Genomic DNA, 18613 nt, shown 5'->3' with positions numbered 1-18613 from the left:
CTTCAGCTCCTCTACCATCGCCTCCCCCTCGTCTCGCATCTCCCTGGATATTTCGGACACTTTACCTTCTCCAACCCATGCCCCCGAAATCACTCTATCCTGGACCCCTTGCGTCGGGAGCCGCGGAAATTCCCTCACCTGTTGCCTCGTAAATGCCCTCACTTGCATGTATCGGAAAGCATTCCCTGGTGGCAACTTATATTTTTCTTCCAATGCTCCCAAACTCGCAAACGTCCCGTCCACAAACAGGTCCTTCAGCTTCCTAATTCCCACTCGCTGCCAACATTGAAATCCCCCATCTATCCTCCCCGGGACGAACCTGTGGTTGTTCCTTATCGGGGACCACACCGAGGCACTCGTCACTCCCCTATGTCGTCTCCACTGCCCCCAGATCTTCAAGGTCTCCACCACCACTGGGTTTGTGGTGTACCTTTTCGGGGAGAACGGTAGTGGCGCGGTCGCCAGCGCTTTTAGGCTCGTTCCCTTACAGGACGCCGTCTCCAACCTTTTCCACGCCGCACCTTCTTCTTCCCTCATCCACTTACAGACCATCGACACATTGGCGGCCCAATAGTAGTCACTCAGACTCGGCACTGCCAATCCCCATCCGTCCCTACTGCGCTGCAGGAACCCCCTCTTTACCCTCGGGGTCTTTCCCGCCCACACAAATCTCACAATGCTCCTGTCTATTTTTTTGAAAAAGGCCTTTGTAATCAGGATGGGGAGGCACTGAAACACGAAAAGAAACCTCGGGAGAACCACCATTTTAACCGCCTGTACTCTGCCCACCAATGACAGGGGCACCATATCCCACCTCTTGAAGTCCTCCACCGTCTGCTCTACCAATCGCGTCAGGTTAAGTTTATGTAGGGTTCCCCAGTTCCTGGCCACCTGAATCCCCAGGTATCGAAAATTCCTTGCTACTCTCCTCAGCGGCAGAGCATCTATCCCCCTGCCCTGTTCCCCGGGGTGCATCACAAAAAGTTCGCTCTTTCCCATGTTTAATTTGTATCCCGAGAACTCTCCAAACTCCCTGAGTATCTGCATTACCTCTGGCATCCCCTCTACCGGGTCCGCCACATATAGCAGTAAATCGTCTGCATATAGTGACACTCGATGTTCCTCTACCCCTCTAAGCACCCCCTCCACTTCTTAGAGTCCCTCAGCGCTATGGCCAATGGTTCAATTGCCAACGCGAACAGTAACGGGGACAGGGGGCACCCTTGTCTTGTACCCCTATGTAATCGAAAGTATCCCGATCTTTGCCTGTTTGTAACGACGCTTGCCACCGGGGCCGCGTACAAGAGTCTAACCCATCTGATGAACCCCTCCCTGAACCCAAATCTCTTCAGCACCTCCCACAAATAGTCCCACTCCACCCTATCAAATGCCTTCTCTGCATCCATCGCCACCACTATCTCTGCCTCCCCCTCCGGTCGGGGCATCATCATCACCCCCAGCAACCTTCGTACATTGGCATTCAATTGTCTCCCCTTAACAAACCCTGTCTGGTCGTCATGTACCACCCCTGGGACACAATCCTCTATCCTTGTCGCCATCACTTTGGCCAGCAGTTTGGCGTCTACGTTTAGGAGGGAGATGGGCCTGTATGACCCGCACTGCAGCGGGTCTTTGTCCCGTTTCAGGATTAGCGATATCGTCGCCTCCGACATTGTCGGGGGTAATGTCCCCCTTTCCTTAGCCTCATTAAAGGTTCTCGCCAAAAGTGGGGCCAACAGGTCCATATATTTCCTATAAAATTCCACCGGGAACCCATCTGGTCCCGGGGCCTTCCCTGCTTGAATGCTCCAAATTCCTTTGATCACCTCATCCACCTCAATCTGCGCCCCCAGACCTGCCACCTCCTGCCCCTCCACCCTCGGGAACTCTAGATGGTCCAAAAAGTGTCTCATTCCCTCTTTCCCCTCCGGGGGTTGGGACTTGTACAGCCTCTCATAGAATGTCTTGAACACCTCGTTCACTTTCCCTGCTCTCTGCTCCATCTTTCCCGTTTCGTCCCTAACTCCACCAATCTCTCTCGCCGCCCCCCTCTTCCGAAGTTGTTGGGCCAGCAGCCGGCTCGCCTTTTCCCCATATTCATATTATATCCCCTGTGCCTTCCTCCACTGTGTCTCTGCCTTTCCCGTGGTCAGCAGGTCAAACTCCGTCTGTAACCTTCGTCTTTCCCTATATAGCCCTTCGTCTGGGGTCTCCGCATACTTCCTATCCACCCTCAAAATTTCCCATACTAATCTCTCTCTTTCTTTACCCTCTTGTTTCCCCTTGTGGGCTCTGATGGAGATCAGCTCTCCTCTAACCACCACCTTCAACGCTTCCCATACTACTCCCACCTGGACCTCCCCATCGTCATTGACCTCCAGGTATCTTTCGATACATCCCCTCACCCTTCCGCATTCCCCCTCGTCCGCCAGTAGTCCCATGTCTAATCGCCAGAGTGGGCGCTGGTCCCTTTCCTCTCCTAGTTCCAGCTCTACCCAATGCGGGGCGTGATCTGAAACGGCTATGGCCGAGTACTCCGTTCCTGCCACTTTCGGGATCAGTGCCCTTCCCAAAACAAAAAAGTCTATCCGGGAATATACCTTGTGGACGTGGGAGAGAAAGGAAAACTCTTTACCCATCGGTCTGGTGAATCTCCACGGATCTACTCCCCCCATTTGCTCCATGAACCCCTGAAGCACCTTGGCCGTTGCCGGCCTTCTTACAGTCCTGGATCTGGACCGGTCCAGCCCTGGGTCAAGTACTGTGTTAAAGTCCCCCCCCCCCCCCCCCCAATTAACAAGTTTCCCACCTCCAGGTCCGGGATACGTCCCAGCATTCGCTTCATGAATCCCGCGTCATCCCAGTTCGGGGCATATACATTCACCAGCACAACCGCCTCACCCTGCAATCTGCCACTCACCATCACATACCTGTCCCCACTATCCACCACTATGGTCTTAGCCTCGAACGATACACGTTTCCCCACCAATATTGCCACCCCTCTGTTTTCCGCGTCCAACCCTGAGTGGAATACCTGTCCCGCCCATCCTTTCCTTAGTCTAACCTGATCCGCCAACTTCAGGTGCGTCTCCTGGAGCATAACTACGTCCGCCTTCAGTCTCTTTAAGTGCGCAAACACCCTTACCCTCTTAATCGGCCCATTTAAACCTCTCATATTCACGTGACCAGCCGGGTTGGGGGGCCATTTACCCACCCCCCTCGTCGACTAGCCATCCCCTTTTTTAAACCATCTCCTCACCCAGGTCTCACGCACCCGTCTGTCCCCCAGACGGCGCCCTCCCGTCCCGACCACCTCGTCTCGTATCAGCTCCCCCTTACTCTCAACAGCAGCAACCCAGTTAATCCCCCCCCTCCCTCCCCACCCCCCTAGATCCCCCTCTAGCTTGATTACTCCCCCCACATTGCTTCCGGAAGTCAGCTAACTCTGGCTGACCTCGGCTTCCCCCGTTCATCCTTTGACCTCCCTGCGTGTGAGGCTCCCTTCCTTCCTGCGCCCTTTTTCCCGCCATAGTTTCCATAGCGCGGGAAAATACCCGCGCCTTCCTCTCGGCCCCGCCCCTAATGGCGCAGTTCCCTCATTCCCCTTCCCTGTCCCCATTTCCACCGGCACCCACATTTCTTCATGTCCCCCACATCGGGGGGAGAAAAATTCCCCGTCCAACATTATTATACATTAGCCCTCCCCTCTCCCCACTTTACATTTCTGTGCCACCACCTCGCTACCCATCTCCGGGCAATTTCTCAAGTCTAGTCCAATTTCTCTTCCTGAATAAATGTCCATGCCTCCTCCGCCGTCTCAAAGTAGTGGTGTTTGCCCTGATGCTTGACCCACAATCTCGCCGGCTGCAGCATCCCAAATTTGACTTTCTTCCTATGGAGCACCGCCTTGGCCCGGTTGAAACTCGCCCTCCTTCTCGCCACCTCCGCACTCTAGTCTTGATACACGCGTATCACCGCGTTCTCCCACTTGCTACTCCGTGTCTTCTTAGCCCAGCTCAGGACCATCTCCCTGTCCCTGTAGCGATGGAACTTCACCACTATTGCTCTTGGTGTTTCCCCTGCCTTTGGTCTTCTCACGAGGACCCGGTATGCTCCCTCCACTTCCAGGGGGCCCGTTGGGGCCTCAGCTCCCATTAGAGTATGGAGCATCGTACTCACATACGCCCCAGCATCAGCTCCCTCTGTTCCTTCGGGGAGACCTAAAATCCGTAGATTGTTCCTCCTCGAGCTGTTCTCCAGGGCTTCCAGCCTTTCTATGCACCTCTTGTGTAGTGCTTCGTGCGTCTCCGTTTTCACCACCAGGCCCTGTATCTCGTCTTCGTTCTCGGCTGCCTTTGCCTTCACTCCACGGAGTTCCATCGCCTGGACATTCTGTGTTTCCTTTAGTCCCTCGATTGCCAGTAACATCGGCGCCAGCACCTCTTTCTTGAGCTCCTCCACACATCGTCGGAGGAACTCCTGCTGTTCCGGGCCCCATACCATCTGGGCTCCCTCGGCCGCCATCTTGCTTCTCCCTTCTCTTCTCTGCCGCTGCTCCAAAGGATCCTCCACAATCTGGCCACTACTGTCGCTCCTTTCCATCCACACCCGGGGGGACTCCTTCCTTTGTCACCTCACACTGGGTTTGGCCGCAAAATATTTCCGTTGGGGCTCCCGATAAGAGCGCAAAAGTCCGTTGAAACAGGAGGTGCCGAAACATGCGGCTTAGCTGGTCATCGCCGCAACCGGAAGTCAAGAATCCATTGTTAAGGATGAGATTTCTAAATTCTTGGAAGTGCAGGGTCGGATTAGGACAAGTCAGCATGGATTTAGTAAGGGGAGGTCGTGCCTGACAAACCTGTTAGAGTTCTTTGAAGAGATAACAAATAGGTTAGACCAAGGAGAGCCAATGGATGTTATCTATCTTGACTTCCAAAAGGCCTTTGATAAGGTGCCTCACGGGAGACTGCTGAGTAAAATAAGGGCCCATGGTATTCGAGGCAAGGTACTAACGTGGATTGACGATTGGCTGTCAGGCAGAAGGCAGAGAGTTGGGATAAAAGCTTCTTTTTCGGAATGGCAACTGGTGACGAGTGGTGTCCCGCAGGGTTCAGTGTTGGGGCCACAGCTGTTCTCTTTATATATTAACGATCTAGATGACGGGACTGGGGGCATTCTGGCTAAGTTTGCCGATGATACAAACATAGGTGGAGGGGCAGGTAGTATGGAGGAGGTGGGGAGGCTGCAGAAAGATTTAGACAGTTTAGGAGAGTGGTCCAAGAAATGGCTTATGAAATTCAACGTGGGCAAGTGCGAGGTCTTGCACTTTGGAAAAAAGAATAGAGGCATGGACTATTTTCTAAACAGTGACAAAATTCATAATGCTGAAGTGCAAAGGGACTTGGGAGTCCTAGTCCAGGATTCTCTAAAGGTAAACTTGCAGGTTGAGTCCGTAATTAAGAAAGCAAATGCAATGTTGTCATTTATCTCAAGAGGCTTGGAATATAAAAGCAGGGATGTACTTCTGAAGCTTTATAAAGCATTAGTTAGGCCCCATTTAGAATACTGCGAGCAATTTTGGGCCCCACACCTCAGGAAGGACATACTGGCACTGGAGCGGGTCCAGCGGAGATTCTCACGGATGATCCCAGGAATGGTAGGCCTAACATACGATGAATGTCTGAGGATCCTGGGATTATATTCATTGGAGTTTAGGAGGTTGAGGGGAGATCTAATAGAAACTTACAAGATAATGAATGGCTTAGATAGGGTGGACGTAGGGAAGTTGTTTCCATTAGCAGGGGAGACTAGGACCCGGGGGCACAGCCTTAGAATAAAAGGGAGTCACTTTAGAACAGAGATGAGGAGAAATTTCTTCAGCCAGAGAGTGGTGGGTCTGTGGAATTCATTGCCACAGAGGGTGGTGGAGGCCGGGACGTTGAGTGTCTTTAAGACAGAAGTTGATAAATTCTTGATTTCTCGAGGAATTAAGGGATATGGAGAGAGAGCGGGTAAATGGAGTTGAAATCAGCCATGATTGAATGGTGGAGTGGACTCGATGGGCCGAATGGCCTTACTTCCGCTCCTAGGTCTTATGGTCTTAACATCAGCAAAGTGATAGAAAATGTTGTCGACCGGGTTATCAAGTGGAACCTGGTCAGTATTCAGGTTTGAGCTGATAAGTAGCAAGAAACATTTGTGCCACACAAGTGCCAAGCAATGACCATCTCCAACAAGAGAGAATTTGTCCATTTCTCCTTGATATTCAATGGCATTATCATCACTGAAACACCGCAATTAACATCCTGGAGTTTACTTACCATTGACCAGAAATTGAACTGGACTAGCCCTATAACTATTGCAAGAGCAGGTCAGGGGCTAAGAATTCTGACTCCCCAAAGCCTGTCCGCCATCTACAAGGCACAATTCAGGAGTGTGATGGAAAACTCTCCACTGGCCTGGGTGAGTGCAGCTCCAACAACACTCAAGAAGCTTGACACGGGTGGCATGTGACGCAGTGGTTAGCACTGCTGTCTCACAATGCCGAGGAGCCAGGTTCGATCTCGGCACTGGGTCACTATCCGCATGGGGTTTGTACATTCTCCTCGTGTCTGCACGGGTCTCATCCCCACAACTCAAAGATGCAGGGAAGGTAGATTGGCCATGCTAAAAAAAAATTGCCCCTTAATTGGAGAAAAAAAGAATTGGGCACTTTAAATTTATGAAAAACCATGATCCAGGACAAAGCAGTCCATTTGATTGACACCGCATTCACGACCTTTGGCACCCCATTCACCACCTTAAATATTCACTCCCTCTACCACCGATGCACAGAGGCAGCAGTGTGTATCATCTACAAAGTGCAATGCAGGAACTCACCAAGGTTCCTTCGACAGCATAAGAACACAAAATACACAAGCAGCATGACACCATACAGCCCATCCAGCCTGCTCTGCCATTCAGCATGATCATGGTTGATCTTTGACTTCAACTCCATTTTTCTGTCCACTCTCCGTATCTCTTAATTCTGTTCGAGACCAAAAATCTGTCTATCCCCACCTCAAATATATTCAGCGATGGAGCATCCACAATCCTCTAAGGTCAATAATTTAAAAGATTCACAATCTTTGAGTCAAGTAATTTCTCCTCAGCGCAGTTCTAAATGATTGGTCTCTTACCCTGAGACTATGCCCTTGTGTTTTAGACTTCTCCGACCAGTGGAAACAATCTTTCAGCATTTACTCTATCAAGCCCCTTCAGAATCTTGTATGTTCCATTTTTCTAAACTCTAGAGAATATAAGACCAATTTTCTCAGTCTCTCATCAAAGGACAACCCCCTTCATCCAAGGGATCAGTTCAGTGAACTTCCAATGCAAGTGTATCCTTTCTTAAATGTGGAGACCAAAACTGCGCACAATATTCCAGTTGTGGTCCCACCAAAACCCTGCACAACTGCAGCAAGACTTCCTTACTCTGTGCACCAATTTCCTTGAAATAAAGGCCAACAGACCATTTGCCTTCCGAATTGCTTGCTGCACCTGCATGCTAACTTTCTGCATTCCTTGAACAAGCACATCAACACTTTGTGGGTTTCACACCTTTTTAAAAATGCTCTATCTTTCTATTCTTACAACCAAAGTGAATAACTTTACACTTCCCTAAAACAGGTACTCGCTCGCTCACTTTTCTTGTCTATATCTCTTTGTATCTTCCAAACCTATGACCTCTACCATCTAGGACAAGGGTAGCAGACATGTGGGAACGCCATCATCTGGAATTTCCCCTCCAAGGCACTCACTATCCTGACTTGGAACTATATCGCCGATCCTTCACTGTCGCCCAGTCAAAATCCTGGAGGTCCCTCCCTGACAGCACAGTGGGTGTACCGACACCATTTGGACGACAGCAGTTCAAGAAGGCAGCTCACCATCACCACCTTCTCAACGGTAATTGGGAATGGGCAATAAATGCTGACCTAGCCAGTGATACCCATAACCCATGAATGAAAAAATAAAACAAAACCAATCTACCTTCTCAGCTGAACGTAGAAGAACCTATCTCACTATTTTGAGGAAGAACAAAGGAAGTTCTCCATGGTTCCTGGCCAATATTTAACCCTCAACCACCATCACTGAGACATATTGGCCGGGAGTCTCCGACCTTGTGCCGGGTCGGAGAATCCACGGGGGGAGGCGCGAATCCCGCCCCACCTCCCCAACACCGGCTGCCCTATTTTCCGGCGCCGTTTTTCTGGGGCCGGCGGGATTCCCGCCACGCTGGTCGGGGGCCGTTGACAGCAGCCCCCCCGGCGATTCTCCGGGCCCCGATGGTGCCGAGTGGGAGTAAAGTTTTGGCCAGTCCTGCCGGCGTGAATTACTCACCTCACACACGGCGGGACCTGGCAGGTATGTGTGCGGGGGTGGTCCTGGGGTGGGGGGGGGCGCCACGGTGGCCTGGCCGGCGATTGGGGCCTACCGATCTGCAGGCGGGCTGGTTTCATGGGGGGCCTTCTTTCCTCCACGCCGGTTCCCTGTAGGGCTCCGCCATATTGCCTGGGGGCCCGCGGAGAAGGGAACCCCCACGCATGCGTGGAAATACGCCAGCCGTTCTGCGCATGAGCGAACTTGCGACGGCTCTTCGGCTCCGGCTGGAGCGACGTCAACCACTCCGGCATCAACCTAGCCCCCGCGAAATTGGAGAATTCCTCAATTTCGGGGGCTGTTGTCGCCGGAGTGGTTGGTGCCGGTTTTCCCGCCAGCGTGGGGACATAGCCCCATTTTCAGAGAATGCCGCCCATTATCTGGTCATCATCACATTGTTATTTTTGGGACTTTGCTGTGTACAAGTTGGTTGCTGTGTTTCCTACATTACAACAGTGACTGTATTTCATAAATACTCAATTGGCTGTAAAGCACTTTGGGACTTCCTGAGGATGTCAAAGGTGCTTTTTGAGTGCAAATTCTTCCTTTTTCTCTGTCATCATCCACTCCATAGTGATGTGAGAGGCAATATACTGTTAAACCCATTCCCTGTCAAAAGATACCTATATAACACATATGGTTAGGAGTACAATTCGTAATTCAAAATTAATGCTGAAGTAAAATGCTGGAAAATGACCTGCCATTAGGAATAGGAGACCTGCCACATGTTGAGTGAGGCTTTCTTCCCAGAAGAAGCTCATCGATGCCACAATACATCCACACAGCAGGACAGCAGCTGCCATTCCCAGGAATCCAGCGGTGATCCTCCTCAAATCTGAGTTGGTCGGGTAGAAAAAAATAGAAAGAAAAAACCTCATGAGTATTTCCTCACGAAAACTTAAAAGGATATTTGTTTCGACAAAATTTTATTGAAAAATAAAATTGTAAAATAAAAGTGTTAGTCATATTGCGGTTAGAATTATAAACCGTAATCGCTTCTTGGCCTTTTGGCGAAGGTGAGCGTGAGGTCAGGTGTAATGCCTGGATCTGGTATGTGGGGACCATGAATTGGATTTAATTTGAATTTGAATTGGTTTCGGGGTTTGCTCCTGTCCACACTCTGAGTTCTGGCTTTGTAACTCTGATAAAGTAAGAAAAAAAAGAATTATAAACCACAACAGCACTAATGCATACTGAATCACAGAAATGGGACTTGGGGTTCTGCCTTGTAATTCATTAGACTGTGAGTTCCCAATTTAGATGGACCATGTGGAATGAGCTTTTTAGATTGTAAACATCGTTCTTATAGGGGCAGGTAAAAATGCTGCCAGTGCAATTTCTAGTGATCTGTTCAAAAATTGAACCAGAACATAAACTGGTCTCACACAAAAATCTTTTTCGGACCCAAAGCTGAGTGTCAAAATAATTAGCACATTAGCACAGCCCTGGCTTTGCCTGTGTGTCATCTTCTGCCTTCATGTTAGCGCCCAGCAACAATACGTGCTTACTTTCTACAAACATGGTTAGCATCCAATGCAAATAAGTTGGTAATGACAGAAAATGGGATCTGAGAAATGATAACCCCATTTCCAGCTCATTTTATACTGTTTGTCCTTATTTGGACAGGCACTTGTGGCATTCAGCATATATGACATGGAAAATTAAATGGATATAGAGATAGGCAGGGCTACAACGCACGGGATCCAACATCCTACTACTGTTTGCAGAACGCTACCGAAAAACCTGACCTATGTCAGATTGTTTTCAGAGTCATTGCTAACCCATTGAGTTTTAAATAGTGACTGCAATATGTGGTACCCATTGGACGCAACTCATCAAAGCTTCTTTGGCAGCACCTACCAAACCCACAACCTCCACCACTGAGAAGGACAAAAGCAGCAAATGCATGGGAATCATCACCTCCAAGATCTCCTCCAAGACACAGGCCAAACCAACTGTGGTAGATATATCCTCATTCCTTCATTGTCACTGGGTTACAATCAAAGAACTCCATATCTAAACGTGCTGTGGATGCACTTTCACCACTAGGCCTGTAGAGGTCCAAGAACAAAGTTTATTACCACCTTCTTCAGCCTTGTGAGAAACAACCGCATCCCAGTGCGGCACTGTAGCGCAGTGGTTAGCACTGCTGCCTCACAGCGCTGAGGACCCAGGTTTGATCCCGTCCCCAGGTGACTGTCTGTGTGGAGTTTGCACATTCTCCCTGTGTCTACGTAGGTCTCACCCCCAAAGATGTGCCTGGTAGGTGGATTGGCCACGCTAATTTGGCCCTTAATTGGAAAAAAAAAATTAGGTATTCTAAATTTATTAAGAAAAAAGAAATGGCGACATCCCAAAATGGAAAAAAACTGTACAGCAAGAAGTCTTTATTTTACAAGATCGCCACACTATAGCCAATAATTTCCTTAAGGCTTCTCCCAATCAGTGGCTGAAACTTCAGTGCCAAATCTCTTTAAGCGCAGAAACAGGACTTCCATTGAACCTACATTGGCGATCTGGCAGTGGAACAGGAGTTGACCTGAGATGTTCCTGCCATTTGCCCTGTGTTTGTCACTTCCTGCTGGCAACCACTGAGCCACATTAACAGCAACTAGGGTTGCAGGCCCAGCACATCTGGAAAAGGGCGATCAAAACATTTGCATGGAAGGAAATCCACTGCAATTCGCATACTACCACAACCGGTCCACAGCAGGCGCTATCTCCCTGGCCCGACACACATCCCTGGAGCATCTCAACAACAAGGACTCCCACGCCAGACACCTATTCATTAAAAAATATAGATTTTTATTCAAGGCATTTTTATACATACAAATAGAAACAGAAGAACAACCAAACAACCCAATAAACAACCAACACCCACAGCCCCCCCCCCCCCCCACCCCGCTCCCCTGACGCCAACCCCTCCTCATATTCCGTCTTCCCCATTTTAACTCCCTTCCCGACCTCTCAAACCTCCCTAAAGAAATCAATAAATGGCTTCCACCTCCGGGTGAGCCCATCTGCCGACCCCCTCAAGGCGAACTTAACCTTCTCCAGCCTCAGGAATTCCGCCAAGTCACTAAACAACACCTCCTTTTTTGGCGGCTCCAAGTCCTGCCATCCTCGCAAAACCATCAGGGATGCAAAAGGCCAAAACATTAACCTCTCTCATCCCTTGGACTCCCGGGTCGTCTGACACCCCAAATATTGCCACCTCTGGACTCGTGACAACCTCCACCCCCAGCGCCACGGGCATCACATCCGAGAACCCCTGGCAGAACCCCCTCAATCTTGGACACGCCCAGAATATGTGGACGTGATTAGGGTAGCCGAGGACAGATCGGACAGCCATGCGGAGGCTGGCAGACGTGCAGAGGCTCCCACCCGGAGGACCTGTCAAACGTGAGTAGTGTGACTTACTGACTGACCCATCCCTCCCACTGGCCACATGTCCATTCTCCCACAGGTCCTCCAGCCGATGATGCCGGCACATCCTGGGCGGCCCCCTCTCCTGCCTCCTAGGAGAACACCTCAGAGCACCCGTAGTCGTGGCACAGCTGTCATCCTCACCCCCACCAGCACAGATACACGCACCTCGGTGGGGCATGTTAGTGGACAGGCTTCTGGGGCACAATCGGTTGAGCACCACATCACTGATGATGCACATCAGGTGGAGGCAGGAACCTCCAGGCGAGACAGCAGTTGGAGGTCTGCTGGATCCCAGGATCAAGCTGGGTCCCGGCCTGATGTTGAGCCTGTGGTACAGAGGTACCCGGAGCTGTTGGAGACGATAGGGACCAACCTGGACTTTCAGAGGGAGATGTCAGCGTCACTCCAGCAGATCCATAGTCACTTGGAGGAGTCCCAGACGCTAGGGGCGCAAGAGATGGCTCAGCAATGAGTTGCACCGAGGCCAACACTGCCAGGGTGGCAAGTGCAGTGGAGAGCGTGATGCACAACATCAATACCATGAGTGAAGGTGTCCAAGGCATCGCGCAGTCAGTGATGGCCATGGCTCGGAAGAATGTCTGACTCGCTGGGGGATGTCATCCAGCACCAGGCCGACCTTGATGAGGTTCTGCGGGACATGTCCCACTCTCAGATGGGAATGGTTGAGGTGCTGCGGAGCTTGTTCCAGTCGCTGGTGGGCATGGCTGAGGCACTGCCGAGCATGGCCCAGCCATTGAGGAGCATCGCCGAGGGTGTCGACACGATGGTGCAGACCATGGGCAACCGCAAGGGCTGGCAGAGCCAGATGATGCAGGGACAGCCAGGGCTCTAACCAACTGCCCCTCCATCCCAGGGTGGACCCCAGGGCCCTAAGGGCACTGACCTGGAGGAGGGGACGCTGGGTTCCTGGCCGGACCCATCCCATGGAGTAGCGATGGTGGCCACCAGCTCCTCCGGGTTCCATCCCTCTGATGAGGTTGCGTCTTGCAGTCAGCACACGGGACAGGACGGCAGGGCTGTGCATGTGCCGCCGGCAAGTGCCTGGGGTCCTCGGCCCCAGAGCCCCCAGAGGATGCTTGCCAGGGGCATCAAAGACCACGCAACGAGGTAAGCAGCTGGCTGCCACCACCTCTGATGTGAATCCTGGGGAATCACCAAGACGTAGTGGTAGAGCGAGGAAGGCAAGCACGTTGAGGATCACTTAAGGCACTGGCACCATCGGGAGTGGGGTTTGTACAACAGATTAAACATCTTTTTGCAAAATCATGATGCCTCTGTCACTTTCTTCCGCAATACGGGCTGACCCCCGGACCGTTGGCTTATCTCTCCAGGCGCCCCTCCCCCACCCACTCCCATGGCGGCCCACCGAGCACCGGGCAAGCCCAGCACCCCCAGGCTCTTTGCCTGTGAGTAAAGATGGCTACTCACCCCCTCGGCTTCCCACAGAAGCCCTTCCACCAGGTTCACATTTTTCAAAAGGAATTCTAATCGTGCCAGCGTGACCACTTGCTGGGGAGGCTGGTCGCTGAATCACGGGAGGCAGTGGAAATGGGGCTTAAGTGGTGATAATTGATTTCTTGCCACGCTACGGCGAGATCCCGATTTCGCCAACAGGAGCGGGCCAGTTGCATCGCAAATTGTTTGGCTCCTGCCGCGGATATCGTTTTGGCCTCTCTCGCTATTCACCAGCCTCGTTCCGCTTGAGCGAGAGCGCAACGAGGCCGGAGAATCACGCCCTTTGTGCATTTATCGTATGTCCTATGTTTTTCATGTATGGAATGATCTGTCTGGACTGTTTTCACTGTACCTCGATACACGTGACAATAAATCTAAATCCAAGAAATGGGAAGCAAAGCTCAAAAGGATCATTAGTATAGCAGTTTTATACTGATTTACACTTACGCAGCAGATGCCATTCATCCTGCTGAATGGTTTTTGTAAGATTGAAAGGGATATTTCTTAGACGGATAGGTTGGGAGTAGTGATACTTGACAGATGTGCATCTCTGTGCAATTCCTGTGAGGGAAATGAGATTCATTAACATTGGACAACTGAGAATTAAATATCAGTGGAAATCTGTGTGATCCTATAAACACAGTAAATATTCCTAAATGCTGACCATTGCAATTAAAGTAGTTATACATTGACTGTTTTATGATGCAGGTACAGAAGTTAAATTACACCTGTAATATAAATAACATACGTTCGCATCAGAATAATGATCATTAGGTTTTCTTTTCCCTTTTTTTTTGTTATAAATTTAGAGTAACCAATTATTTTGTTCCCAATTAAGGGGCAATTTAGCGTGGCCAATTCACCTGCACATCTTTGGGTTCTGGGGGTGAGACCCACGCAGACATGGGGAGAATGTGCAAACTCCATACGGACAGTTACCCCGGGGCAGGGATTGAACTTGGGTCCTTGGCGTCGTGAAGCAGCAGCGCTAACTACCATGCCATCGTGCTACCCATAATGATCATTAGTACCATAGTGTATAATGTTTAACTCACAAAATAACACCCTATCATTAAAGATTTTGACTGAAAATATCAGAATTCCATGTATGTATTTTTGTAAACATGTTAGCCGCAAGCCATAAACATGCAGTTAATTGAAAAAACAGATATGGATCATTGTATTTCTGATTAGTAAATTAAATACAAGCAATAGACACTATCAGTAGACCTGTGATCTCAATACTCAAACTTGTATGCTATATGCATGTGTACTTTAACCCTTTTTGTGTAGTTGTTGGTAAAATGGTGAGATTAAAACATAGTTTGAGAGTGTTTTTTGATTGTTTTGGGCCCTGTACTACCTTGGTCACTGCTTATTGTTTATTTTCTAATATAATGTGTAAACTGAGTTAAAACGCCGAACTTCAGCATCACAAACACACAAGTTACATTGGACAGACAGTGGCACTACCCTTGTGGTCATCCTGACCAATCAAATTATCTGCTCCAGCTCGCTGATATTAAAGCGGGACAAGGACCTGGAATCCTGCGGGTCATACAGGCCAATCTCCCTCATCAATGTGGACGCCAAGCTCCTGGCCAAGGTCCTGGCGATTAGAATTGACGACTGCGTACCGGAGGTGATTGGGGACGACCAACAGGGTTTGTGAAAGGCAGGCAGCTGACAGCCAACTTGAGAAGATTGCTTAATGTGATTATGATGCCCCCGACGGGCAAGGAGGTGGAGGTAGTGGTGACAATGGACGTTGAGAAGGCCTTTGACCGGGTGGAGTGGGACTATTTGTGGGAGGTACTCGGACGGTTTGGGTTCGGGGAGGGACTGGTTAATTGGGTCAGACTATTGTACCAGGCCCCAAAAGCTAGCGTAAGGACGAACAGGATGATGTCAGATTACTTCAGACTGCATCACGGGACCAGACAGGGATGCCCACTCTCCCCGTTGCTGTTCGCACTGGCCATAGAACCGTTGGCGATTGCGCTGAGAGCTGCAAAGGGGTGGAAGGGAATGACTAGGGGCGGGGGGGGGGGGGGGGGGGGTGGTGGAGCACAGGGTCTCTCTCTATGCAGATGACCTGCTCCTGTACGTGTCGGACACACTGGCCGGGATGGAAAATATATTGGAAACATTGAGGAAGTTTGGTCAGTTCTCAGGGTACAGACTAAATATGGCCAAGAGTGAGATGTTTGTAGTGCAGGCAAGGGGCCAGGAGACTAGACTGAAGGAGCTGCCATTTAGGCTGGTTGGGGAAAGTTTCCGGTACTTGGGGATACAGGTGGCATGAGACTGGGGCAGGTTACATAAGTTAAATTTGAGACATCCGGGTGCGGCTATGCAGAGCTAGGTCGCATGTTCGGTAGCTCCCGCTTGGAACGGACTTTTGGGCTCTTTACAGGGCCCCCACGGCATTTGTTTGACATTTCCCGGTGTGGGAAGAAGACTGCAACATTCCCCCGACAGTGTCCCCCAGGAATGGTATGTCTCTTGGTTACCAGACCCGGCAGAAACAGTAAAAGATTTGGCGGTAACTGCAGGATAAACAGAGCCTCTTGCAGCATGCAGGCGGGGGAAGGGCAAGCTTAAAGCTGCAAGCTGACTTGAGGGCCTTTATTAAAGGTGAATTCTAGCAGCAGAGGGAACAACTGTGAAAAGATCTACCAAGGCCACTGAAGAAGCAGGGACGAGGCTTCTGTTGGCGGCCATGGAGGAGTAGGTCGCGCATTCGGCAGCTCCCGTCTGGAACGGACTCTCAGACCTTGTTCAGGAGTTTCCACAGACTTTTGGGGGCAGATTTGTGAAGAGAACACTGCCAACAGGATTCCCTCTCGAGACTTCCGGTTGCGGCTATGCGGAGCTAAGTCGCACATTTGGCGGCTCCCGCAAAAACTGACTTTTGGGCTCTTTTCAGGGCCCCCAACGGCACTTTTTCGACGTTTCCCGGTGTGGGAAAGAGTTAATAATAGCTCCCCGTCAGTATATGGCTTTAACTAGGAGCGGGGCGACAAAAAAGGTGGTGGTGGACCAGAAGAAGGGAGGGAAGAAGGACAAAATGGCGGCGGGCGGAGACCAGGCAGCGTGGAGGCAGTGGGCGGAGGAGCAACAGGAGGGTATCCAGCGCTGCCTCAGAGAGATTAAAACGGACCTGCTAGAGCCGATGAAGGCTTCTATTGATAAGCTGCTGGAGACACAGACGGCCCAGGGGGTGGCGATCCGAGAGGCTCGACAAAAGATCTCTGACAATGAGGACAAGATCTTAGGCCTGGCGGTAAAGGTGGAGGCGCACGAGGTGCTCCACAAGAAATGGCAGGAGCGGTTCGAGGAGATAGCGAATTGGTCGAGGCAGAAGAATATGCGGATTTTGGGCCTCCTGGAGGGACTGGGGGGACCGGATGTGGGGGCCTATGTGGTCACCATGTTGAACTCGCTGATGGGAGCGGGGTCCTTCCAGGGACCCCTGGAGCTGGAAGGGGCCCATAGAGTGTTGGCAAGGAGGCCAAAGGCTAACGAGCCTCCGCGGGTGGTGCTGGTGCGGTTCCATCGGTTCGTCGATCGGGAGTGTGTGCTCAGGTGGGCCAAGAAGGAGAGGAGCAGCAGGTGGGAGAACGCGGAGGTTCGGATATATCAGGACTGGAGTGCGGAGGTGGCGAAGAGGAGGGCCGGGTACAATCGAGTGAAGGCGGTGCTACACAGGAACGGGGTGAAGTTTGGCATGTTGCAGCCGGCGCGACTGTGGGTTACCTACAAGGACCGGCACCATTATTTTGAGTCTCCGGAGGAGGCGTGGGCCTTTGTTCAGGCCGAGAAGCTGGACACAGACTGAGGGTCGGGATGGGCGATTGGGGACTGCGGTGGATATGTTATGCCTATTTTTGGTTCGGGGAGGTGGGGGGTGCCCTTTGCATTGTTTTGGGTTTCTTTTTCTCTGTGCTTTTCTCTTTCGGGTTGGGGAGGGTGGATGGGGCGGGTTGGGCACTGTTTTGGTTGGTGGCGGGGCCTGGTAGGTGGAGAGCGCGGGCTTTTTTCCCGCGCCGAAGACTGGGGGGGCGGGGCCGGGGCAGGGAAGCGAGGATTGTTTCCCGCGCTTAGAACGGAGGGGGGAGGGGGAGAGCCTGTGGATGGGGAGCGGGAGAGGAGGGTGTGCCACACAATGGGAGGAGGCGAAGGGGAGGCGGGAGTGGCCGGGGTCAGCAGGAGTTAGCTGACTTGCGGAAGTGCAATGGGGGGAGTAAACCAGCTAGGTTGGGTCCTAGCCCGGGGGGGGGGATCGAGTTGCTGCTGCTAAGGTCAAGGAGGAGCTGGAGCGAGTGGGGGGGGGGGGTTCGAGACGGGGGTATGTCGCTGTGGGGAACGGGCCGGGTGTGGGGTGCGGGCGCGTGGCTGGCCGAGGCGGGGTCATGGCTAGTCGGCGGGGGAGGGGGGGCGGGTAGCCCCCTGATCCGGCTGATAACCTGGAATGTAAGGGGACTGAATGGGCCGGTTAAGCGGGCCCGCGTGTTCGCGCACCTGAAGGGGCTCAAGGCGGATGTTTATGCTTCAGGAGACACACCTGAAGGTGGCAGACCAGGTAAGGCTGAGGAAAGGGTGGGTAGGTCAGGTGTTTCACTCGGGGCTAGATGCCAAAAATCGAGGGGTGGCGATCTTGGTGGGAAAGAAGGTGTCATTCGAGGCGTTGAGCATTGTGGCAGATAATGGCGGTAGGTACATAATGGTAAGTGGTAAGTTGCAGGGAGAGAGGGTGGTACTGGTCAATGTGTATGCTCCGAACTGGAACGATGCAGGTTTTATGCGGCGTATGTTGGGTCGGATCCCAGACTTGGAAGTGGGGGGCCTGATAATGGGGGGAGACTTTAACACGGTGTTGGATCCGGCACTGGATCGCTCCAGGTCTAGGACGGGTAGGAAACCGGCGGCGGCTAGAGTGTTGAGGGGATTTATGGACCAAATGGGAGGGGTGGACCCTTGGAGATTTGCAAGGCCGGGGGCTCGGGAATTTTCATTCTTCTCACATGTCCATAAGGCTTATTCTCGAATCGACTTTTTCATTTTGAGTATGGCGCTGATAGCAAGAGTAGAGGATACCGAGTATTCGGCAATAGCCATTTCGGACCACGCCCCGCATTGGGTGGACTTGGAGATGGGGGAGGAGAGGGACCAGCGCCCGCTGTGGCACTTGGAGGTGGGGCTGTTGGCGGACGAGGAGGTGAGCGAGCGGGTCCGAGGAAGTATAGAGAGGTACTTGGAGACCCAACGACAACGGGGAGGTCCA

The 18613-nt window shown here is 51.6% G+C and overlaps 1 protein-coding gene across 3 annotated transcripts in view; it reads right to left on the bottom strand.

The window, feature by feature from the left end:
- Positions 1–18613, bottom strand: part of tmem178a (transmembrane protein 178a) — a 67473-nt gene that overhangs the window by 11915 nt on the left and 36945 nt on the right. Inside the window, exons 2-3 of one of the 3 annotated variants that reach the window (XM_072504240.1) lie at positions 13774–13887; positions 9123–9256 (exon numbers count right to left, since the gene is read on the bottom strand). In XM_072504240.1, the coding sequence (XP_072360341.1) occupies positions 9123–9256; positions 13774–13887 (248 nt within the window). Of the gene's footprint in view, positions 1–9118; positions 9257–13773; positions 13888–18613 lie in introns of all 3 variants that reach the window. The other 2 variants (XM_072504232.1, XM_072504246.1) reach the window with 2 other exon arrangements.

The sequence above is a fragment of the Scyliorhinus torazame genome, chromosome 1 (genome assembly GCF_047496885.1).
Source record: "Scyliorhinus torazame isolate Kashiwa2021f chromosome 1, sScyTor2.1, whole genome shotgun sequence".
NCBI lineage: Eukaryota > Metazoa > Chordata > Chondrichthyes > Carcharhiniformes > Scyliorhinidae > Scyliorhinus > Scyliorhinus torazame.
This window is presented reverse-complemented; position numbering and strand designations above follow the sequence as displayed.